Raw genomic sequence first — 25,950 nt, 5'->3', positions numbered from 1 at the left:
GTATGGCGCAGTTTCTGGAAAAAAAAGAAAGACTTTTTACAGATCTCAGACAATCCCTTTAGAGATGTGTACCAGAAAATAACTGATGTATGTTATGCGGATGCGGATTGTATTTTCCTGGGAAAGTTGTATGTGGCTACACAAACACGATACTACATTGACTTCGGAGCAATCCGTGTGTTTGTTTTGCGGTGCACAGACGAGGGATGATGCCAGGTGGGGTCATCACGTGTGTACGCGACCTCTTAGAGCCGGCGCCTCAGGCTTCCCTAACCCTTGGCGATCAACTGTTATTGACAGCAGAAGCCAGATCTGGACAGACATTTTCCCCAGTGCCTGTCCATGTAAAGTATGAACAGGCTGGGCCCATTATATATATATATATATCCTAGGGGCTAGCATCAAGATTTTTTAATGTAATTAATAGAAGCGTTGCAAGTCAAGAATTGTGAAGATCTGTAGTGGACGATTTCTAAAAAGGAGAAGGGGACAATTCCGCACTAATTAGAGAACGACGACCTTTAACCGGTTCCCAACCGCTGGCTGGGGTACTTAATACCCGCGCCATAGAATATTTACGACGTGGGTTTTAGCTGCCGGGGACCCCGAGGAGAGGATAGAAGAAGCTTTCACTGCTTCTATCTTCTCTGAGCTCTTCTACACAGCGCTCAAATGAGCTCTGTGGAAAAGAATAGAGGCAGCGTCTGGTCACATGATCGCCGGGTGCCGTTAGTGGCACGTTGCTGCTGGGTCTAACTAGACCCAGCACAGCCCTATTAGTGACAATAGTCACTATAAGGCTTGGTTCACACAACCTATTTTCAGATGTAATGGAGACGTTTTACGCCTCGAATTACATCTGAAAACACGGTTCCAATACGTCGGCAAACATCTGCCCATTACTTTCAATGGATTTGCCGATGTACTGTGCCAACGACCTGTCATTTTACGCGTCGCTGTCAAACGACGACGCGTAAAAATACAGCCTCGTCAAAAGAAGTGCAGGACACTTCTTGGGACGTAATTGGAGCCGTTTTTCATGGACTCCAATGAAGAACAGCTCCAATTTACAGCCGTAAAAGACGCCTCGCAAAACGCGAGTACGAGCAATTACGTCTGAAATTCAGGAGCAGTTTTCTCCTGAAAACAGCTCCGTCGTTTCAGACGTATTTGCAGTTATCGTGCGCACATACCCTAAGGGGGCTGATTTACCCTGTAACTTGGTCTGCTGTGCAGCCCCAGTTGCAGTGGAAAAACATGGTGTAAAAGTTTAAAAAAAAATAAGGACCCCCAAAAGGTATTTTCTGACTTTTGAGGGGTAGACAATAACAAAAAAAATAAAAGTAAAATAAAGTGCAAAAAAATAAAATAAAATGTAATAAATACACATAAAATAACCACCCAAAAAAAAAAAATACATTACACCCCCCCCCCCCGACCAATCATTGTCTTAATGCTAGCCCTGGCCCAATTACCCTAAAATAGACATGTAATATATTCAAATTTACGGTAGACAAGGACGATCACAAATAAAGGTCTATTTTAGGGTAAAACATGTGATTACCAGAAAAAAAAAATAGCTAAAAAGTGAAAAAAAAAAACTTGTTACTATTAGGGTATGTGCACACGGCAGCAGGTTTTTACGTCTGAAAAGACAGACTGTTTTCATAAGAAAACAGCTGCCTCGTTTCAGCCGTAAATGCTCCTCCTCACATTTTGCGAGGCTTCTGACGCTCGTAAATTTTGAGCTGCTCTTCATTGAGTTCAATGAAGAACGGCTCAAATTACGTCTGAAAGAAGTGCCCTGCACATAATGTATATAAGTGTCCCGCATATAATGTATATAAGTGTCCCGCATATAATGTATATAAGTGTCCCGCATATAATGTATATAAGTGTCCTGCATATAATGTATATAAGTGTCCTGCATATAATGTATAGAAGTGTCCCGCATATAATGTATATAAGTGTCCCGCATATAATGTATATAAGTGTCCCGCATATAATGTATATAAGTGTCCCGCATATAATGTATAGAAGCGTCCCGCATATAATGTATAGAAGCGTCCCGCATATAATGTATATAAGTGTCCCGCATATAATGTATATAAGTGTCCCGCATATAATGTATATAAGTGTCCCGCATATAATGTATAGAAGTGTCCCGCATATAATGTATAGAAGTGTCCCGCATATAATGTATATAAGTGTCCCGCATATAATGTATATAAGTGTCCTGCATATAATGTATAGAAGTGTCCCGCATATAATGTATATAAGTGTCCTGCATATAATGTATATAAGTGCCCTGCATATAATGTATATAAGTGTCCCGCATATAATGTGTATAAGTGTCCTGCATATAATGTATATAAGTGTCCTGCATATAATGTATATAAGTGTCCTACATATAATGTGTATAAGTGTCCTGCATATAATGTATAGAAGTGTCCCGCATATAATGTATAGAAGTGTCCCGCATATAATGTATATAAGTGTCCTGCATATAATGTATATAAGTGCCCTGCATATAATGTATATAAGTGTCCCGCATATAATGTATATAAGTGCCCCGCATATAATGTATATAAGTGTCCCGCATATAATGTATATAAGTGCCCTGCATATAATGTATAGAAGTGTCCCGCATATAATGTATATAAGTGTCCCGCATATAATGTATATAAGTGTCCCGCATATAATGTATATAAGTGTCCTGCATATAATGTATAGAAGTGTCCCGCATATAATGTATATAAGTGTCCTGCATATAATGTATATAAGTGCCCTGCATATAATGTATATAAGTGTCCCGCATATAATGTGTATAAGTGTCCTGCATATAATGTATATAAGTGTCCTGCATATAATGTATATAAGTGTCCTACATATAATGTGTATAAGTGTCCTGCATATAATGTATAGAAGTGTCCCGCATATAATGTATATAAGTGTCCTGCATATAATGTATATAAGTGTCCCGCATATAATGTATATAAGTGTCCTGCATATAATGTGTATAAGTGTCCTGCATATAATGTATATAAGTGTCCTGCATATAATGTATATAAGTGTCCTGCATATAATGTGTATAAGTGCCCTGCATATAATGTATATAAGTGTCCTGCATATAATGTGTATAAGTGTCCTGCATATAATGTATAGAAGTGTCCTGCACTTCTTTTGCCGAGGCAGTCATTTTACGCGTCGTCGTTTGACAGCTGTCAAACGACGACGTGTAAATGACAGGTTGTCGGCACAGTACGTCGGCAAACCCATTCAAATGAATGGGCAGATGTTTGCCGACGTATTGGAGCCCTATTTTCAGACGTAAAACGAGGCATAATACGCCTCGTTTACGTCTGAAAATAGGTCGTGTGAACCCAGCCTTATTTTCAAACTTTAACCCCTTAAGGACGCAGCCTAGTTTTGGCCTTAAGGCTCAGAGCCCATTTTTCAAATCTGACATATTTCACTTTATGTGGTAATAACGTGGGAATGCTTAAACCTACCCAAGCGATTCTGAGATTGTTTTCTCGTGACACATTGGGCTTCATGTTCGTGGTAAAATTTGGTCGATATATTCAGTGTTTATTGGTGAAAAATTGCAAAATTTAGAGAAAATTTTGAAAAAATTGCATTTTTCAGAATTGAAATGCATCTGCTTGTAAAACAGACGGTTATACCACCCACAATAGTTACTAGTTCACATTTCCCATATGTCTACTTTAGATTGGCATCGTTTTTTGAACATTTGTTTATTTTTCTTGGACGTTACAAGGCTTAGAACATAAACAGCAATTTCACATATTTTTAAGAAAATGTCAAATGCCTTTTATTTAAGGTACCTGTTCAGCTCTGAAGTGGCTTTGAGGGGCCTATGTATTAGAAACCCTGATAAAACACCCCATTTTAAAAACTAGACCCCTCAAAGTATTCAAAACAGCATTTAGAAAGTTTTTTAACCCTTCAGGCATTTCACAGGAATTAAAGCAAAGTGGAGGTGAACTTTGCAAATTTCATTTTTCTTGCGGAATTTCAATTTTATTCATTTTTTTTTCTGTAACACAGAAGGTTTTACCAGAGAAACACTACTAAATATGTATTGTCCAGATTCTGCAGTTTTTAGAAATGTCCCACATGTGGCCCTACTGCGCTCGTGGACTAAAAGACAAGCCCTAGAAGCAAAGAAGCACCTAGTGCATTTTGAGTCCTCTTTTTTATTAGAATATATTTTAGGCAGCATGCCGGGTTTGAAGAGGTGTTGAGGTGCCAAAACAGTAGGAATCCCCCAATAGTGACCCCATTTTGGAAACTACACCCCTCAAGGAATTCATTTATGGTTGTTGTTACCATTTTGACCGCACAGTTTTTTCACAGCACCTATTTGAATTGGGCTGTGAAATGAAAAAAATGTCATTTTTTCCAATAAAATGTCATTTGTGATCAAAATTTCTTATTTTCACAGGGAACAAAATACCCCATTTGGTTGCCCAATTTGTCCTTAGTGTGGCAATACCCCATTTGTGGTGATAAACTGCCGTTTGGGCCCATGGGAGGGCTCAGAAGGAAAGGAGCGCTATATGTTTGTTGGAGTCCAGATTTTGCTGGATTGGTTTTCGGGTGCCATGTCGCATTTGCAGAGCCTCAGGGGTATCAAAGCAATAGAAACCCACCAAAAGTGACCCCATTTTGGAAACTACACCCCTCAAGGAATTCATTTATGGTTGTTGTTAGCATTTTGACCGCACAGTTTTTTCACAGCACCTATTTCAATTGGGCTGTGACATTAAAAAAATGAAATTTTTTCCAATAAGATGTAATTTTTTAGCAAAATTTCTTATTTTCACAGGGAACAAAATGCTCAATTTTGTTGCCCAATTTCTCCTGAGTGCAGCAATACCCCATTTGTGGCAATAAACTGCCGTTTGGGCCCATGGGAGGCCTCAGAAGGGAAGGAGCGCTGTGTGTTCTTTGGAGTCCAGATTTTGATGGATTAGTTTTCGGCTGCCATGTCGCATTTGCAGAGCCCCAGAGGTATCAAAGCAATGGAAACCCACCAGAAGTGACCCCATTTTGGAAACTACACCCCTCAAGGAATTCATTTATGGGTAATGTGACCATTTAGACCCCATAGTTTCTTCACAGAACTTATTTGAATTGGGCTGGGAATTAAAAAAAAAAATATTTTTTCCAATAATATGTCATTTTAGCTCAAAAATTCTTATTTTCACAAGAAATAAAATACTCCATTTTGTTGCCCAATTTGTCCTGAGTGCGGCAATACCCCATTTGTGGTGATAAACTGCCGTTTGGGCCCATGGGAGGGCTCAGAAGGAAAGGAGCGCTGTGTGTTCTTTGGAGTCCAGATTTTGCTGGATTGGTTTTCGGGTGCCATGTCGCATTTGCAGAGCCCCAGAGGTATCAAATCAATAGAAACCAATCACAAATGACCCCATTTTGGAAACTACACCCCTCAAGGAATTCATTTATGGGTGTTGTGACTATTTTGACCCCATAGTTTTTTCACTGAATTAATTTGAATTGGGCTCGGAATGAAAACAAAATTATTTTTTTCAAATAATATGTAGTTTTGGCTGAAAATTTCTTATTTTCACAAGAAACAAAATACCCCATTCTGTTGCGCAATTTGTTCTGAGGGCCGCAATACCCCATTTGTTGTGATAAACTGCCGTTTGGGCCCATGGGAGGGCTCAGAAGGAAAGGACCACCATTTGGCCTACTGGGGATTTTCTAGTGCGAAGTCATGTATGCAGAAGCACCTGAGGTACCAGTACAGTTGAAACCCGCAAGAAGTGACCCCGTTTTAAAAACTACACCCTTAAGGCATTCATCTAGAGGTGTAGTGAGCATTTTGACCGGAGACCTACACCCCATAGACTGTAATGTGGGTTCTCCCGGGTATGGCAATACCCTACATGTGGCTGTTATCAGCTGCCTGGGCACACAGCAGGGCTCAGAGGGGAAAGACGAGGGGGGATAAGCTGTGTGGAGTGCATCAGGGTAAGTAAAATTGGGGTAAATTATAAACCAAGGGATGTATGATAAATTTTAAAACACTCTTTCATACAGAGCTCTGGTTATTCGGGACACGTGTCACATTGATATATTGTGTCATCCCTTATCGCCCTCTTATAGCAGACTTTGCACCTCTTTTGACTTTTTCCCTTCTTGCCAGTTTGGGGAACTTCCCCTGGAAAGTGTTGCAGCCCTGGTACGATGCGTGTGGCCCCGCTTCCAGAACTACTGGGTGCCCCCCCTTCTTGGTCACTAAAGATTAGGTTCTTGATAATCACCTCTTGAAATTCCAGGAAAGTTCCCGTCTGGCCTGCACATCGACGTAGCACGTACGCATTGTACAAAGCCATCTGTATGATGTGCACGGCCAGCTTCTTATACCACATGGCGCTGTAGGGCTTCAGGATTTGATCTGACAAGTCCACACCTCCCATGTACCTATTGTAGTCCAGGATGCAGTCTGGTTTGGGGGTGGCCTTTCCTTCATATATCCTAAACCTGTAGGTATACCCTGATGCACTCTCGCAGCTTATACATCTTCACGCCATACCTTGCCCTCTTACCCGGCAGGTACTCGAGGAATTGAACCCTCCCTTTAAAATGTACCCGGGACTCATCAATAGAAATACACTTCTCGGGGGTGTATGCTGGGGAAAACCGGGCACTGGAACGGTCTAATAGGGGTCTCCGTTTATACAAACGGTCAAAACTGGGGTCATCTCTGGGGTGGGCACGGCTCATTATCAGTATAATGTAAGAAGCGAAGTATTGCCTCATTTATTTATTTTTTTAGGTTCCAGTTCAGTTCTGAAGTTGCTTTGAGGGGCCCATATATTAGAAACCCCTATGAAATGCCCCATTTTAGAAACTAGACCCCTCAAAGTATTCACAACAGCATGTAGAAAGTTTATGAACCCTTTAGGTGTTTCACAAAAATTTAGAGCAAAGTAGAGGTGAAGTTGACTTTTTTTTTTTTTGTCAGAAAATCCTCTTTATACCATTTTTTTTATAACACAAAAGGATTTATCAGAGAAACGCAACTTAATATTTATTGCCAGATTCTGCAGTTTTGAGAAATATCCCACATGTGGCCCTCGGGCGGTAATGGACGGAAGCACCGGCCTCCGAAGCAAAGGAGCACCTAGTGGATTTTGAGGCCTCTTTTTTATTAGGCACCATGTCCGGTTTGAAGAGGTCTTGTGGTGCCAAAACATTGGGAACCCCCCAAAAGTGACCCCAATTTGGAAACTAGACCCCTTGAGGAATCCATTGTAGTTTTCTTGGGGTGCATGCGGCTTTTTGATCAGTTTTTATTCTATTTTTAAGTGGCGTGGTGACTAAAAAACAGCAATTCTACTATTGTTTTTTTATTCTTTTTTTTTTACAGCGTTCACCGTGCGCTATAAATGACACATTCACTTTATTCTGCGGGGCGATACGATTACGCCGATACCAGATGTTTATAGTTTTTTTTTATGTCTTATGGCGTTTGCACAATAAAATACGTTTTGTAAACAATCATTCACTTTTTGTGTTGCCTTATTCTAAGAGCCATAACGTTTTTATTTTTCAATCAATCAAGACGTGCGAGGACTTATTTTTTGCGTAACGAACTGTAGTTTCGATCAGTACCATTTTTAGGTACATGCGACTTTTTGATCTCTTTTTATTCCATTTTTTGGGAGGTGAAGTGACCAAAGAATTGTGATTGTGGTTCGGTTTATTATTATTTTCTGTTCATCGTGCGGGATAAATAACGAAATAGTTTTGTAGTTCAGGCCGTTACGGACGCGGCGATACCAATTATGTATAGTTAATTTGTTTGTTTATATATTTTTATTAATAATAAAGGACTGATAAGGGAAAAAGGGGGATTTTTACTTTTATTACTTTTAAATCTTTTATTTTCTTATTTTTACACATCTTTTTTTAACTTTTTTCTTACTTTATTACTTTGTCCCACTAGGGGACATGAGAGCAGGAGGCTCTGATCGCTATTCTAATACACTGCACTACATGCGTAGTGCAGTGTATTAGAACTGTCAGCTACTCACTGACAGCAAGCATAGTGGGTCCTGACGTTGTCAGGACCCACTAGGCTTCCGTCTATGGCATAGCCGGACGCCATTGTTTGGTGTCCGGTTGCCATAGTCACCATCGCCGGCCGCTATCGCGTAGCAGGCCGGCGATGGCAGCTTAACCCCTAAAAAGCCGCGATCTCTATAGAACGCGGCTTTTAAGGGGTTAATCGGCGGGGACACAGCGATCGGTCCCCGCTGTAGGAGCTGTGACAGCTGCTGAACAAGACAGCAGCGTCACAGCTCCTGTATGTGTCGGGAGGACGGCCGTAACGGCCGTTACTCCCATGACGTACTATTACGTCATGGAGCGCGAACGATACAGCTGCCATGACGTAATAGTACGTCAAGGAGCGGGAAGGGGTTAAGCCTAAAAATTCTAAAATACCAAAAAGAATGTGTATAAAAATGATAAACAAAGAAACCTGCATCGTCTACTCATGTAAAAAGTCTTAAGAGGTTACCTGGAGGCTTTTGGCAATCATAGAACCTATTACAAGGCTTAAAAGAGGAGATGTCAGCAATGCTGTATTTTCAAACTGGAGTAAATATCCCAAAAATACGGAGAATAAGTACATTTTACGTACTTCATGCACCTGTAAGACAATAACAAAAAAGAAAAGTCCAAGCACAGGATCACAGGACGACATTATCCGGGTACATTTTTCTTTTATGGATTTGTTTTCTTCATAAAAAGGGAATAAATCAGTGACAGACTCTTAATTTCTCTAATAAAGACAAGTCTTCAGGGACCACAATAGCAAATGTGTTATATAAAAATTGCACCTTCATATCAACTGATTGGCTGAAAGGAATCACATTCTCCCTCTCGGGGTGCGTTCACATAGATCAGTTGCATCAGCATCAGTTTATTTTATCTTTCAAGTGATTACAACTGATGCAAAAACGGATGCAAAAATGTATCAGTTTCCATCAGGCTTTTTCACAAATTTTACAACAAAACCATCAGTTGTCATCAGTTTTTACCATAATGGTCCACCAAAATGGCAGTCTAGGGTCTGAAAATGTTCCAATTTTATAAGAGTGGTGCATATCTTGTGATAGATTAGATCGTTCCCTGCTTCAGTATTAAGTTCAACTCTGTCTGCGTCTGGAGGACGCAAACACAGTAGACAGCAGGACATACCCCTGGCCGCACGGAGCAGCGGGACACCGCCCGTAATATGGAACGGTCCTGCTGAATCCGGGACGGGTGAGTGGGTAGTAGACAGGGTCTCCGTCTGGAACAGAATCCCCGGCAATGCTATGACCGCTCCTAGCTCACATCCACCTTCCCGCCGGGTGCTGCCGGAAGGTGGATGCGGCAGCACCCGGCGTTTATCCGGCCACAATTAAAATAGATAGGATACGGCGCCGGACCTCCCTGGGAGCCGGAACCAAAAATGCTGCATGTAATGTTTTTGGACCCGGCCCCCAGGGAGGTCTGGCGCCGTACGGCGCCACAACGGATGTCCCCTGTGCAAGAACAGATCCCATAGAAAGGTATGGGATCCGTTCTAGCATCAGTTTGCCTCCGGCTTTTCTTCAACACGTCGGAGGTAAACCGAAGCGGATGCCGGACATATGTGAACAGCCCCTAAGTAAATCACCTAAGCCATTTGCATATTTCTGTTATTGTGCCTTGAACCAGAGTACTGTGCTCACATGCGCCGGCTTGTCTTCATAAGACTATGTTCACATCTGTGTCGGAGGTTCCATCATAAATTCCGTCTTATAGGACACAGTGCTGCACGCAGTGTTATTCTTCCCGTCAAAATAAAGGACACCACACCGGAGACCCAACAGATCCCATTATAAGTCAACGGGGTCCGTCAGGTTCCGGTATCTGTTTTGTGACATTATCTGGCAGAGCGTTGTGGCTTCCGTTATAAACAGAGCCGCAACGCAAATATGAACATACCCTAAGGCCAGATACACAAGATGCGTATTGCATGCAAATTTGCGGCACGTATTTTCGTGCACCAAATCCGCAGCGTAATACAGTACTAGCAAATTAAATAAGATTGCAAGAAATCTCCTCTACGCGTTGCAGATTTTTTCAACGTTGCAGCATTTTAAAAACTGCAGCATGGTCAATTTAACTTGCGTTTCCGCTTGTGAATTGTAGCGGACTAGTTTTAAAAAAATAAAATGCAACAAAATCTGCAGCATAAAAACGCACCTGTCTCCACATCAAAATGTCAAAAAATGCACCTAAAAAACCCCACACTATTGGGTGCAGATTTTATTTGCAGTTACCTGTGGTTTCAATGCGGATTTTCCACACCAAATTCCGCAATGTGTGCTTGTAGCCCAAGGGCATCGAAGTTAATGAGGACCTGACAGCTCTCCTGACATGTCTGTTTTAGTAAATACTTGCATTCCCCATGAACTCTGCATTTCTTAGCAATCTACAATCAGTGCTGACAATGCTAGACTGTGTAGGGACAGATCCTATTGACAATGGGAATGGTAACACCCAGTAGTCAATTTATTTATACACATTTATACATTCCAGGAGGAATAACAGAGGAACGGCACAATGAAAAGTTCAGAGAAAAGATACTCCAGGATTCTTATTTTATGCATTTAGCAAAACAGACATCAGAGCGGGCAGGTCCTCTTTAAAAGGGTCTGCCACCGTGACGGATTCTTTTGAATGAAGTCTTGAACATGTATACTATAGTCCGTGGTATTATACTGCGATTCATTTACCTTCTCTTTCTTGACAAGACAGAGACCATCGAGCAGACACAAGGATAAGGCCTGTATAAAAAGCAGGTAATGGCTGTACTCCCACATCATTATGAAAGTATAGGTGGATGCACACATAAGCAGGTAACAGAACCTCTGAAAAGATCAAAAAACGTCAATGTTAAAAATGGATTACACCCGCAGAGACTCCGGGACTGAAAATCTGCCTAGGTAAGGAGGGATTTGATCGTTACAGACCAAGACAGCAAAACCATATAAAAAAGGACTTTACATGGGGGGGATTATTATGCAAAAAATCATAATTTCGAATAAAAGTTTACAATTTTTGTGCAGTCTAAACAAGAATAGCGATTGCACAACCAGCGAGAAATTTCATTGACCAAAAACTTTATGATGATCTAAAATCATAAGAGATCAAATTAAATTAAATTTAAAAAAAGCATATGATTATTGATACATGTCTTTCTTTCATTAAAGGGTTTTCCCCATAAACAACATTTATCACCCATCCAAATCATATGTGATGAGTGGGGGTCCGACCGAGCGTTCCCGAGTCCCCTACATGAATGGAGCAGTGGCCGAGCATGCACAGTACTGTCTATAGGACATCTGGAGAGATCTGTATTCTGCTATCTGACAGTGAATGGAGCGATACTGTGCATGCTGGGCCACCGCTCCATTCACATAGGGGACTCGGGGACGCTCATTCTTGTGATTTGTGGGAGTTCCAGCGGTTGGACCCTTGCCGATCCTGTGGATAGGTAATAAACGTTGTTTATAGGAAACCCCCTATTAATGACTCCCAATATCGTTGATCGGCACTCGTTCTTACAGATTTATCTTCACGTGTAAAACGACCTACGGCTGTGTTCAGCGTATGTACGAACGTAATTATAGGGCCCAATTCACCCGGCATATATGAAAGAAGCAAGCATTAAAAAAAAAACGTATATCATGCGGTGCTATGGGCGACGGTACCATGGGGTCGTATAGGTGACGTATGTCACTATATGCATACATTGGCATTTCTTGCAGCCGTCCATCTAAGGTATATGTTGGGAAATCCTCCCATCTTTTACCACCGACATAACGCAATACTCAAGTGTGAAAAGAGCCTTACAACCCGAAGTGAGCGGTTTTCAAACAAATAACACATGAGGTCTACACAATGACCTTTTAAGTGTGTGATCATTTCCCTACATCAATGATTTCCTCTCACATGGTCTAGATTCCTTGCACCCTCACCTCTGCAGACAAATTACTGTTGTTTCTCAAAAACCCTGTGAGCGCAGCAACTTGACATGCAAAGTAGGGGAGAGCCCAGTTCTCCCTTAGCGGGATGGAGTCTTCCATTCGTGTTGTATCTGTCCTGTAATAAAGTGTAATACACAGCAAAACATGAGCGGCATTAATTTGAAAAATCCTTTATGTTCCCATCTTCTTCATCGTTAGTACTTATTGGCCTTGCTTTGCTTACAATGAGAACTCTTGCATATTTATATATATATATATATATATATATATATATATATATATATATATATATATATATATATATATATATATATATATATATATATATATCTCTCTCTCATTTATGACCTTGATGATTGAGTCCTAAGGGGGAGTAGAGATTAAAGAGGACCCGTCAGCTCTCCTGAAATATACTAGTAATACAAGTAAATATTTGTATTCCCCATTAAATAACAATTCTGCAGCATATTTTCTAAGAACTAGACATTGTGCAGATCTCCTTTAATTTCTCCGGGAAATCTATGAATACATTGATAACTGGGCTTTCCCACTCTATTTGTCCTCCAAAGTCTAGAACTGTCAGCACTACTTGCACAGTGTCAACGTGTATAGGGACTCCACGAGGAATAAGGGTGGATGGGGGTTCGAGCACGGAGACCCCTACTGATCGCTAAATTGAATTGTCAGCAGTGCTCGGGCGAGCGCTGTTCCGCTTAGTTTACGATTAGCTTTCTTTGGAAAGCCGAGCAAGCAGTGTATGGAAGCAATAGAAAGACTACGAGTCCTTACACCACTTGCTCTACGAGGAAAGACGATCAGAAACGAAGCGATCTCAGTGCTCAGACCCCAGCGATCAACACTTCTGACATGTCGCTATGAAATGTCAAAAGTTTTTTCAACATTTAGTTACCCTTCAAGTCAGCGTGTATGCAAACCATTGCTGATCATACCTGTTAATAATAAACCAAGCAGCAGTCAGCATCCCTGCCAGCCAGGTCCCACTCATTATCCAGCTGGTCACAAACAAGGCACTTATATAAATCCCTTGCAGGCCAAAAATAATCCCGATGTAAAAATAAACAGGATCCACAACACCCTAGAAATAATAAGAGAACAGGTAAGGTGGGCAGGAGCCTAAGGCAGCACGGTTTAAAGGGCTTTACTGGTTTTATGTAACTAAAGGCCACAAAGGATTGTATAAACTGGATAGAAGTATAAAGAAAGTTGATCCAGCGCTGCAGGTATGTTGTTAAAAAGGAACGTAGTCCCAATTTTATTGTATCAAAAAGTTTAAAATTCGATGTCAGGTGCATGTGGGCATCAAGGCAGTAATGGGTGGATATTTCAGCGCCTACGCGTTTCAAGCACGGCAAGTGCTCTTAGTCATGGCATCCATTCACTCTATAAACTGGATACAATTGCAGCAAAAGGATGATTCCATTCACTGACAGCAATTCTAGATATTGACATTAGTGAACGTATATTTTAAAAGTAGGAAGTCACAAGACTTTTTATTATATAGGGATTTCTAGTTTACATAAATCTAGAAAACCCCTTTAGGGGTGAATTTAACTATTTTACATGAATACCACCATCAGAGATACTAGAGCTGGAGCTCCATATGGCAGACTTGCCTTTCCAGGGTCTTCAAAACCTCTCTCTGAAGGCAGCAAGTTCGTCAGATTAGATCAGCAACATTTAGGTAGGACCGGTCAGTGCTCCTGATGTGTCTGTTTTAGTAATTACTTGTATTATCCATTGTCAACATCTGTGCATACGGGAGGGTTGCGGTTGGCAAGAAAAAACATGTAGATCCCGTTAAGGTTTTAAAATCTGCACTTGGCTATTGCAGTCCACAAAAGTGCTTATCCAAACACGAACTAAACAGCAGGTTTCCCCGCCTATGATAAACCATGAGCACAGGGTTCCTTGGATCAGGTTTTCCTCACTATCCTTGTGTGAATTCCCTGGTCTGACTCCCTGGCATTCACTGCAGCCCTAAATACCCCAATGAACCCACCTGCACTGATTCGGGCTAGGGGAAAAAACATGTACTAAAGCTGGGAGGGAATGGCAAATCCCCCTATAAATCCTTCCTGTCCTTCCATAGAATACAGGCCCGGATATAGTTTTTCTGAGAGACCCAACTTTCCTGGATTATTCATCTCACCCATCTTAGCCAGGTGAGAAATACACCCCTCGAGTACTTTCCCAGCCACAGGCCTACACCAGGTAACAATTCTGTAGCATCTTTTCTTAGAACTCCTCATGGAAGTGTATGAATAAATAATGAACCACTGGGTATTACCATTCCATACGTCGACAGGGTGTGTCGAAACAGTCGTCTGTCTATTCATATATTTTCAGGAGGAATAACAGATGAATGGAAGAGTTCTAAGAAAAGATGCTCCAGAATTGTTACTTCATGGATAATACAAGAAATTACTAAAACATTAAAGCTTCCAGTCACAGCGTGTCAAAGGCAGTAGCTTCCATAGTGCTGAAACCTGGGTGTTTACATAACCATTAGATACCATATTATTATTTGCTAACCCCTACACAACTTGGGATATTATTTATTAAAGGGTAACTAAAAACTTTTAAAAAAAATGTTATAGTGACATGTCAGAAGTCTTGATCGTTGGGGGTCCGAGCTCTGAGACCCCCACCGATTGTTAAAGCGAAGTGGAAGAAGCGATCTGGCGAGCGCAGTGCCACTTCACTTCTGCTCGGCTTCCCGCTGTGCGGTGTGCAGGCTCAATAGAAAGTCTAGGAGTCCGTCTAAGAAAAACAGAGCAGCAACGAAGCGGCACAGAACTAACCCCAGCGCTTCTGCTGCTTCGTTTTAGAGCTCGGACCCCCAACGATCAAAACTTCTGACTCGTCACTGTAACATGTCAAAACTTTTTAAAAAGTTTAGTTACCCTTTAAATGACTTTACTGGCAGGGATTTTATTAAACTACCGGGCTGTCAGGGAGTTACTCTGGCCAATCTATAAGAGCATCAGAAATGGACCCTGAAGCACAGGATTTCAGGTCAGGACATATAGCACTGGGTCACTATGGATTAACACTTGGATCAGTCATGTTAAATGTGCGTAGTAGTGACAAGCAAGAAGTAGTCACTGCTGAGGAAGTTTATAAATATCAATGCTCACGGAAACTGTAACCTAGATTGGAATGATAATGGATTCTTTATACCTGACTACCAGACATGTGGTACAGGGCACTGGCAATAAGCTCTGGGTACAGAGTCATCTGCTGCACGGCGTTAATCGTTTTCATAGGTACAGTCCTATTGTTGTAGGCCAGCTCGAATACACCTGGAACGGACAACAGAAACATAAGAGACGACAGCACTAGAGATTCAATTGTAACTATGCAAACGTGAAACCGTAGGAGACTTATTAGAGGAAAAAGCTCCATAAACAGTCAAGTGTGTCTATGTGTCACTGCTATAGAATTTCAACTTTGCAAAACTCATCTCTAGCGTCAACTATCAGGGAAAGCTTCCCCGTAAGTCCACGTCCAACCTATAGAAGAGGCTTGAAACACAAAAAGGGATTTTAGCCAAGCCAGAGCCTCCTCCAAGAGGATGAGAATGTTTCTTACCAGAAGTGGGGCATAATAAGTGGTATTCAATAAGTTGAAGCTTCTGGGTCCAAATGCCAAATCTCACATAGGGCCTCCCAACTATCACGAGTCATTTATAGTACTGGTCTATTATGGGGCTAAGGGACCTTTTGGGCCCCTTCAGGATGCAGGGCCCAGGTGTGACGGCAACCGCTACCCCCTATAGTTTAGCCCATGCACCTAAAATACTCCCACGAAACACAATGTAAAAATGATAGCACGCATGCATAATAGGCCACATGGATTATACTAAAGGAGTTCTCCGGACTTAATTAAAAAAAAGTGTCTTATTCATGAACACAAATACAGGTTTAAAAAAAATAAATGCCCTCCCACCCTTTGCCGCACACTGACCTGAGCGCCGCTGCATGTAAATACATCCCCCCCCCCCACCCTCTCACTGTCTGTGCAATACGGGGGACATTTGTAAATTGCATAGAAAGGGAGCCCCTGTTGCGGCCTTGTCACATACTGATAGTTTGTGACACGGTCTCATCGGTAACGCTCTTCCTGTGCATTATACGGGTGTTCCATACATTGCACAGACAGTGAGAGGGGACGGGGCATGCATGAGCGCCGCTACAATGTTTATGCAATCGACGGCATAAGGAGGGAATCTTAAAATGTAATTAGAAAGCCCTCTTATTCTTTATGGGGGAAAAAAAACACAACAACCCACAGAAGCCATTCAAAGGAAATGTATCATAAGAAAAAGTGTTATTATTGAAAACCGATTTTTATTATAATTTTTGTTTTTTAGGTGACTTGCACTTCATCTTGACGTTTTCACACTGGTGACTAGCGCAGCCACAGTAGGCGGACGCTTCCCGTTTTCTTTATCTCGTCAGCTTTGCCGTATGAATTATTATAGGTTGAGAAGGGCACTTGCATTGTCATTAGAGGCAGCCAAAGTTAGGCTGTGTTCACAACTCAGGATTTTACAGAGAATCTGCTGCAGAAATCAGGGGCTGACACTTAAATTTTATGTATGTGCCAGAAGAGCCGCACGAGGATGAGCCCTATTGTCACTTAATTGGGGTAATCCGCGGCTCTTCCATGTGGAATCCGCAGGAATAATGAACAAGATCAATATTCTTGCTTCAGTGTCAGGGACAAAAATCCTTGCAGATCTTATCCGGAGCACGCAAATGGGGTATAGAATACTCCATTCACTTGCATTGGATGCGAAATGTTAGCAGATTTCATGAGGATTTAGGGCGCGGAATCCTCACCTAAATCTTCATTAAATCCTAAACGTGTGAACATTGTTCTATTATGGTTTTACACAGGCAAATATCCTTCCCGGTAACGAGCGCTAATTGACAATAACTGCATGATGATCAGCTCTCGTTTGCTCCATTTACATGAAGCAACGATCGGGAGAATTGGGACCAACGATGGTTAATATGATCGTTCGTCCCCATACATTTTGCCTCTGTCAGCAGCTAAATAGTCCAGAGGACAGTCCTGCTCAGTAAATGGCAGCTATTGCTGTATGTACACTCCGCTTCTCCTGCTGTATTACATGCTGCATGTTCAACGTAAACAGGGTCCCTTTAGGCAACAAATGGTCTTTTTTTATCCTAAACATTGACCCCCCCCCCCCAAGATGCCCTAGGCAACGGTCTAACCTGCCTAACGTACCATAGGCAAATGACAGACTATCTAGGGTGTAAGATTTAGTTAAAACATCACAATCTCACCAACCGAGTCTCTTGCCTTCATTTGCAGGCCTGGTTCCATCTCTGGGCACTATTTGTGTCCTTACCATGTACCCATTAATATGCATAAAACACTATATAACCCTCAGTCAGTTTACACTTGTTATATGTGGTCTCTATACAATTATGCTAAGGCTGCTTAGGGAAACATTTCGATTGCGTTGCGGCTGTTCTAAACCTGTGATTTCATCGCGATTTGTAGGCGACGCTGTGGAGCTTTAGAAAACGTATTAATCTCCTGTACCTCTTTCAAATGACGGCGCCCTCAGCATGTCCTTATAAAAAGAATAGTAAACAGCTCCATCCCCCTGAAATGTGATTTCCCGCTCAAGATCCTAGAGGAGAGAAAAGAACGAGAAGAAGTCATTTAGCATTGAGTCCTCATACACAATACTTGGCCAAATTGTTTCCAGAAGTACACGTTGCATGTACGTTTTTTTTCTTCTGATGCCGAATGGCAAGGCAAAAAACAGTATCCAGGCATTTTGGTGTTATTAAAATAGTGATGCAGGTTGGGATAGATGAGCATAATCTCTAGGAAACAAGAGACAAGGCCAGACACCCCCGCAAGAGCCAACAAATATCGAATTTCTCTAAACACCTTAAAGTGAATGTCTGTCGTCCAACACGATGTTGTTTTGAGTCCAAACATTCTGTGCTAATTTCTTAATACATCTTTAGAACAGTTGGACCTGGTTTTCTAATACATACTTTCAAATCTTCTGCATAGACATGGAGCTCACATCTGCGTCAGGGTTCCATTCGTGGTTTCTGTCAGACCTTTCCATCAGGCAAACCCATGAACAGAAACCAAATGAAAACCATAGCTTCAATTTGCATCACCATTGATTTCAATGGTAATGCTTCCGTTGCAAATGGTTTCCGTTTGATTCCGTTCCGTAAGGTTTCCATTTTTTTGGCAGAATTAATTTTGCAGTTGACTACTGTATTGATTCCACCACAAAAAAACGGAAGCCTTACGGAACGGAGACAAATGGAAACAATTTGCAATGGAAGCGTTAACATTGAAATTAATGGCAATGCAAACGGAAAGCTATGGTTTATGTTCATGGGTTCCCCTGATGTAAAGGTCTGACGGAAGCCACGAGAATACACCCTGAGGCCCCATGCACGTGGCCGTGCCCATAATCACAGCCTGCGATTCCGGCCACGCGCATTTGCAAGCCAGGCTCCCATACAACGTAAAATGCAAAACAACGGACATGTTCCATCATTTTCTGAACATTTTTACGGCACGGACACCCATCCGTATCGATACGGAAAGGTGTCTGCGGCCAATAGAACTGAATGGGTTCGTAATTGCGGACCGAATTACGGTCCGCAATTACAGAGTTTTTACGGTTGTGTGCATGGGGCCTAAGGCCCCATGCACATGACTGTATTATTCGTCCGTAACAGCGGATCCATTCTTTTCTATTGATCATGGACACCTTCCTGGAAATTTACGTAAGGTGTCCAGGCCGTAGAAAGCCTACGCAAAAGATAGGACATGTCCTATGTTTTGCTTTTGACGGACCGTACTCCCATACTTCGTATGGGAGCACGGGCCAAAAATGCGGGTGGCTGTCCGCAACCGGCCGTGCCCATAATCGCAGACCGTGATTACGGGCACGGTTGTGTGCAAAGGGGCCTTAGAGATAAAATTCCGGCTGCTGCAGCCACCACTAGCGGCAGCTTATGAGCTTACCGCATACTGTAATACATTGAACTCAATAATAAAACAGTATGCAGTAAGCTCATAAGCTCCCTCTACTGGGGCGGCTGCAGGAAGCAGAACTTTATCACTTAGCTCTATGAAGGGTATTTGAAGCTTAGAAGCAAAAAACACTCTAAAGATATATTAAGAATTTAAACAGGACCCATTTAGAGGTTTTTTTTAAAAAAAAAAAAAAAAAAAGTTGTGGCTATTTACTTTAATAATAAAAAATGATTGATGATAGTTACCATAGTAAGGTAAAAAAGGGGAGATTCATTATGCCATTTGCGTCAGCATTATGGTAGAAAAAATGTGCACATTTTGGTGCACATCTGTTTTGCGCAAAAATTTTCACCTGTTTTTAATTTGATGCCGCTCTTGCCACTTTTAAAATAAGTGAGCGGGCCTTAGTGGGAGTGGAGGGCCACCCACAGCCTTCAAACTTTACTATAATAAATGATGTAACGGTGTGGATTTCAGGTTTGTGGCGCACCAACAGGCGACAAATTAATCTTACTCCAGCGGGCTTACTAAATTTATTGTACTTTAAATCAGTGATTATCCCAGGTAGATTCACTAACAATTACAGAAATATATGTTACACTAGTTTCCACTTTTTATAGCAAGAAGAGTAAAGCAGTTATTATCATGATCGCATCTTACCTACCTATAACTGTACACTGCTACAAGCATAGAAATAGGTATAAACATTATGCGGATGGTCTGTACAAGTTTTTGCACGCGTGTATACATCTTCCATTTATTATCAAAAGATCTGTTACAGCTAAAGGCTTCTTATTATTAGTCCTGTGGTCAGAATGTTAGATGTCAGGACTGATGTGACTTCCTCCACTATAACGACACAGTCACGTCCTGCTCTGCCAGGCACACATCAGCATTAGACACTGGGTAAGGCCGCATGCACACGACCGTGAAAAATATCTGTAAATTGCGGACCGTAATACAGTCCGCAATTACAGACCCGCCTGTTTCTATTGGCCGCGGACACCTTTCCGTATTGCTACGAAAGAGTGCCCGTGCCGTAGAACCGTGCCGGGAATTATGGAGCACGTCCTACATTTTGTTTTTTACGGGCCGTGCTCCCATACTTTGTATGGGAGCACGGCACGAAAATGCGGCGCAGCGGGCCGTGATTACGGGCAGGGCCGTGTGCATGAGGCCTCAGGCTAGGTTGATGTTTGCATTTTTTTTTTTGCAATAGGTCTTTTTGCTTTGCAACTAATCGAAGGCCCTGTTCCCACTGGGGTGATGCAGGAGCTAGGACGGAACCATTGTGCAAAATAGTGTATCCGGTTGACAATGGGTCTGTCCGGTTTCTCATTTTAATAGTGCACCAGACTACAAGACTCTGGCTGTCTGAGAGCAACAGAAACCTGACAGATGACCAAAACCAGTGTGAACAGAGCCTTAAATGGGTTGTTTGGTTTAGAAAAAACACGATCAAACACCCCATTAGAGAATCTGATTTATTCGGGTAGGTTCACACGTAGGACATTTTGCAGCTGAATCCGACCCGGATTACGCAGCAAAATTCTGCCTCCTATTCATTTCAATAGGAGGTGGACGCTTCTTTTTTCTTATTTCAGCTAGCAGGAAAAAGAAGCGTTCTACTCGATCTTCAGGTGGATTGTGCACAAACCTCCCATCGATGTCAATGGGAAAAGGAATCTTCCTGCCGTCGGCAGGAATAGTTCCGCTGTGGGTTTAGCGGTGGGTCCCGCCACGCAAAATCCACCGTGTGAACTAGCCCTTAGAGAGGTTTTCTATTCAGGACCCTCATCTATTAGCCAGTGCGGAGAGTGACTCCAAAAATGTCACTTGCCCTGGAGGACCCAGCATGTCCATCTATTATACAGACAGACCATTTATTTGAATGAGAAGCGTGTAATTCTTTACTCCCCACCGCAGGGGAAGTGAACACTTGCTGGAATTATAGCGGATTGCAGCAGGAATCCCTGTGATCAGTTTACGGTCAGGAAACCCTTCTAACAAAATGGACAACCCCTTTAACTGATGATAAAATGACATTTTTCAAACACAACAGATAAAATGCAGCCTGTACCATAGAAATGAATAGGATTCTGCTGACTGATAAATCCGGGCTGTGGGAATTTTTTGTTCAGCATGGTATCATGGATTCCATTTTTCCATCACAGATAACGGATCCGTTTTGCAACAGATCCCTTTGACTTATAAGGTCCGCCAGTATTCATTTACTAGGTAGTGTTGCAGTCAGCACTATTCTGCCCGATTAGAGGCAATGATCCCAGTGCCAACGATGCCCAAGCTGTAAATAAGTCCAGAGAAGGCTTCTTACCTTGCGGCTGGAAAACCAGAACTTGCGCTCGTGATAGGTGGACAGGTAGACCGCATACATCATACCACTTGTAACCGTTACAAGGCAGCCAACCAAGAGCTTTGCAAACCGCTGCAGTGCAACACCTAGGAAAAATAATTCACGACATGTATGAAATGTAGCTTCAGGCAGAACCCTGCGTCATATAAGGTGTTAATAATCAAATGACAGAAATATCCAGGCTACATAAAATGGAAATATGCTGCAAGGGTTAAGAAGAAATTATTAAAGGGATATTCCCATTTTCTGATGTTATGGTATATTTGTAAGATATATTATAAAATAAGGATCAGTGGGGGTAACAACCTCTGTGACATCTGCAGATCCAGAGAACGTTAATAAAGCTGTGCTGCCGTTTCCTACACTAGAGAGTTTGGTCGGCCGAAAAAGTACAATTAAGTTTATTTTCTGCGAAGACCCGACTAAAGACGGACATCTGTGGAAAAAAGTTGATCTGCCATGTTGGATTTTTTGGGTCATGGTCAGGCGCAGTCTTGTAAAGAGGTTCATAACAGACGACAGATCTGCATCCCATCAATAGAAGCTAAGACCAAGTCACCGATCAAGGCAGCGATCGATCAGCGATTTGACGTTGTAGATTTCTAGTCCAGAACAACAACCGTCACAGACCAACCATGAACAATAAGTCGCCACCTGAAATCCGTATGGCCAGCTAAACTTTGAATCAGCTTCAGCACTTCACTGCGTCTCCTTCATTCTGAGGATTGGTGGGGGTCCCAGCAGTCAGACCCCCACCGATCAGGACGTGATGGTATATCCTAGTGATATGCCATCAACTGATATAGTGGGCAAAACACCATATACAGACATACCTATCCCCTCCTGTGCGACCTAATCCAGATACAGGTGCAGAAACCCTTCATTTTATATGTCACATGCACTAGTACTAACAATGGCAATCCCTGGTAAGTACAACACCTAATCCGCTCACATAAGCCACACTACAGTTTATGGACATCATAGTTGGTGGGTCCTCGCTCGGATCCTTCCTCTTAACCAGAACGGAGAGATGCTCTGCTATAGTTGCTCTTGCGCTGTCAGACCTGGCCAGTCAATGCATTACATGGATGGCCAATCATTTCCATGGCCGCCATGTAATGCTACATTTCCCCTGCAGTGATCACGGTAGAGAAAAATGTCTGATTGCTGACTTTGCGAGAAACTAGCTTCCATTTGAAAACGGGCTGTCCTCGTGAAACAACTCCTTTAAGCTGATCCTTTACGATGGATTGTAGTTGGTCAATTTCAGCACAAAGCTAGTCATTTGCCAAAACATCAGACCCTCTTGCTACTGGATACGTCCCTTACCCATTGTTCTAAAGTTGAGAGGCTAGAAAATAGATTGCAGCCCTATCCACGGTTGCCGCAACGTCATCATCCAGCGATAGTCACAAAGCTTAGCGCCTCCTTTTGCACTGATCTCTGGGGTTTAGTGCAGAAGAATAGATGTTGTGCAGGGAGGCCATGCAAAATCTCTACTTTTACTCCTGAGCAGACAAATATGTGAAGGATGGGAGATAGGGACATGAGAATTTACCAGAAATAAAGGTTTTGGAAATACCCTAATGACACTGGGCACAATGCCAACAACCAGACATCTCAGCCTTAGGAGAGGCTGACTGTAACATTCATCAATGGGATCGCTGATCACTACATCTCTTAGGATAAGATGCCGATGGATTAGTAATGTCTCGTCTTGACTTTAGGATTCTTGTTGTAGGTAAATGCCCGGGTAAGGATCTCCAAAACTTTACCCACACTTTATGTAAATCACCAACTTTATTCATCAGCCAATGGGCCTTTATGCTGGACTGACATCTCATAAGAGGTCTGTTAATTGCAAATAAGAATGGTTAACCATTTCAGGACCAGGCACCATTAAGACATTTTTATCACGTGCTAGTCAATTGGCTATAACTTTGTGTTGGGCTAGCGGTGTGATTTTTTTCAATGTTTTTTTTTCGTAACCAATGCAGGTTACCTAGGATTTTAACTTTTTTTTTTTAGCATTTTTAGGCTTAGAGTTTGAAAAAAAAATAGTAAATATATGCTTTTTTACTTTTTAGACATTTTTTTCTCGTAATAATATAGAGTTACCCTAAAATAGACTTTTTATTTGAGATCGTAGTTGTCTTCTGTAAATTTTGAATTACCCTAAAATTTAGATTTTAGGGTAATTGGGTCAGGACTAGTGTTACAATGGATTGCCATTTTGTTTTTGGTGAGGTATTCTATATGTAAATGTTATTATTATTATTATTGCCTGTCCCTCAAAAGGTCAGACAAAACCTTTTGGGGGACTTTAGGATTTCATTTTTTAACTATACTTTCTATTGTAACTGGTACTGCACCGCAGCCTCTGTTACAGGGGGGGGGGGTATAAACGACCCTGATATAAGGACTATTGTCACCGTAAGGGGTCTTCTGGGCCTAGTTAGACCAAGCAGCAACCAGACCAGTCACATTATTACTGCGACCAATATCTGCCACTGCCTCTATTCTTTACACAGCGCACATTGAGCGCTGTATACGTGGGTACAGACAAGACAAAGGCAGTGAAAACCACTTATGTCTTCTCTCCAGGGTCCCTGGAAGTCTCAGACTGCCAGGCACCCGACATTCAGTTACCCAATCGCTATGGAAGTGAGCTCAAACACGCGCAGTATATATACACACAGAGGAAAGTCCTTAACCGGTTAAGGGCCTTTTACACATGGCGATAATCATTTAAACGATCGTGATCAATCTTTCTTTCCGGTAAAAGAACCCTTAAGATCCACGGGTCCAAATATTTGGATTCCAACATTTACCCACGGCAGAAATAGGGGCTCCAAAGTCACAGCGACAATACGGACGTTCTCCACTAATCTATGGCAGTTCCTTTTTCGTAAAACTTTTGGCTCATACACTTGATGACAAACACGTGAATAATTTGCTTAAAGGTAAATCATTGATTTGTGTATATCTGCATGTAGTTCTCCTTACTCAATTATACTGACTGCTTCTGTTTATTCCCCTGTACCCCTCACTCCCCAGTGCGGCCTGTTTGGCTTGTTGGATCTCCCTCTAATGTCCAGAATCCAACATACCTTCCAAAATGAAACTTTATTCCAAGAATATATATCCGGCCTTCCTGATAAACTCTACATGAATGGAGACCATTGGCACCAATCCGCTCGTGACCCTTCTATCATAGCCGACCTGTTTCCTTTGTTCTCTACCTACCCCTCCTGGGGCTAGCTACGCCTATGGTGCTCCTGCCCCTGCTTGTAATATTGCACTGAACAGTTTCATTCCGTAAGGCATATTTGACAAAGTTTTGCAGCGCTGATTCTGACGCAGGAACCCCGTCGGAATCAGCGCCAAAAAACGCACCAAATCTCCCTCTATTGATTTCAACAAGTGTCAAGCCTTATTTTGGAGTGGTTTCCGCCTCTAAACCTCCATTGAAATCAATGGGAGGCAGAAAAAAAAAAAAAAAAAAAATTTGACCAAAACCGCCTGCCGTTTTTGTATCTGATTAACTACAATGAGCATGTGAAGGATCTGCTCTAATGAGTCATATTTCGACAAACGAGCTGCTGATCTGACACAAAGGTTTCTTGATCGGGGTACAATCACAAAACCATCAGACAAGGTTATAGGAGAGCGAAATTCTCATCACGTGACGATCTGTTGGTGAGTAAACCAAGATATAAGACATCGATTGATATTATACTGTTTATTACTCCATTCAGTTCTAATTGGATGGAGGTCCGTGATATCCTCAGAAAACATTGGCAAGTATTACTGACCGACAAGGACCCGTCTAAATCCCCTTCCATTACCAGGCAGAGATCTAGGAATTTGAGGGACATTTTAACCTCTAGTCATTATGTCTATCCCTTTGGTAGCCGTGGTCCCCCTTGTGGCTCATTCAATTGGGGTAACTGTGCGGCTTGTAGGTATATTCTGCGTACCTCTGACTTCTGGAACTCAGCCAGAGATCATAACTACAAGATAGTAAATCACCTTTCTTGTAAAACGGAGGCGGTTATAAATAAGGCCACAGGGGCAGGTAGCAAAATAAATGTTGGCATGACATCTATGCCTTTTAAGATACGCGTCTTGGAACATGTAAGTAACATCGCGGCATTATACTGTGCATTTGACATTACTGTTCAATATCTACAATGATGCATTTGTTCTTGTTATTCTATACTGTGGGATTTGATGACAAATTCTTGTGGCATCCGATCACACTATTTCCACTCTATTCACTTTTAAATATTCTTTTTGATGCCGTGTATTGTGGCATTTTTCCTGGCCATGATAGATGGCTTTTGTTACGGATACATAAAAATATTTTTTCACATTATTTTATATATGCATAAATTTTTTCACATCATCCTTGTA

At 41.9% G+C, this 25,950-nt stretch overlaps 1 protein-coding gene across 3 annotated transcripts in view; it reads right to left on the bottom strand.

The window, feature by feature from the left end:
- DPY19L4 (dpy-19 like 4) overlaps positions 1–25,950 on the bottom strand; it is a 63,630-nt gene that overhangs the window by 14,672 nt on the left and 23,008 nt on the right. For all 3 annotated transcript variants that reach the window (XM_075825927.1, XM_075825926.1, XM_075825928.1), the window contains exons 4-10: positions 21,496–21,620; positions 17,685–17,775; positions 15,288–15,409; positions 13,037–13,182; positions 12,078–12,201; positions 10,833–10,967; positions 8,582–8,713 (exon numbers count right to left, since the gene is read on the bottom strand). In XM_075825927.1, the coding sequence (XP_075682042.1) occupies positions 8,582–8,713; positions 10,833–10,967; positions 12,078–12,201; positions 13,037–13,182; positions 15,288–15,409; positions 17,685–17,775; positions 21,496–21,620 (875 nt within the window). The remainder of the gene's footprint in view (positions 1–8,581; positions 8,714–10,832; positions 10,968–12,077; positions 12,202–13,036; positions 13,183–15,287; positions 15,410–17,684; positions 17,776–21,495; positions 21,621–25,950) is intronic.

Source organism: Rhinoderma darwinii, chromosome 5 (genome assembly GCF_050947455.1).
Source record: "Rhinoderma darwinii isolate aRhiDar2 chromosome 5, aRhiDar2.hap1, whole genome shotgun sequence".
NCBI lineage: Eukaryota > Metazoa > Chordata > Amphibia > Anura > Rhinodermatidae > Rhinoderma > Rhinoderma darwinii.
The sequence above is the reverse complement of the archived record's forward strand: the minus strand, read 5'-3'. Positions and strand labels throughout refer to the sequence as shown.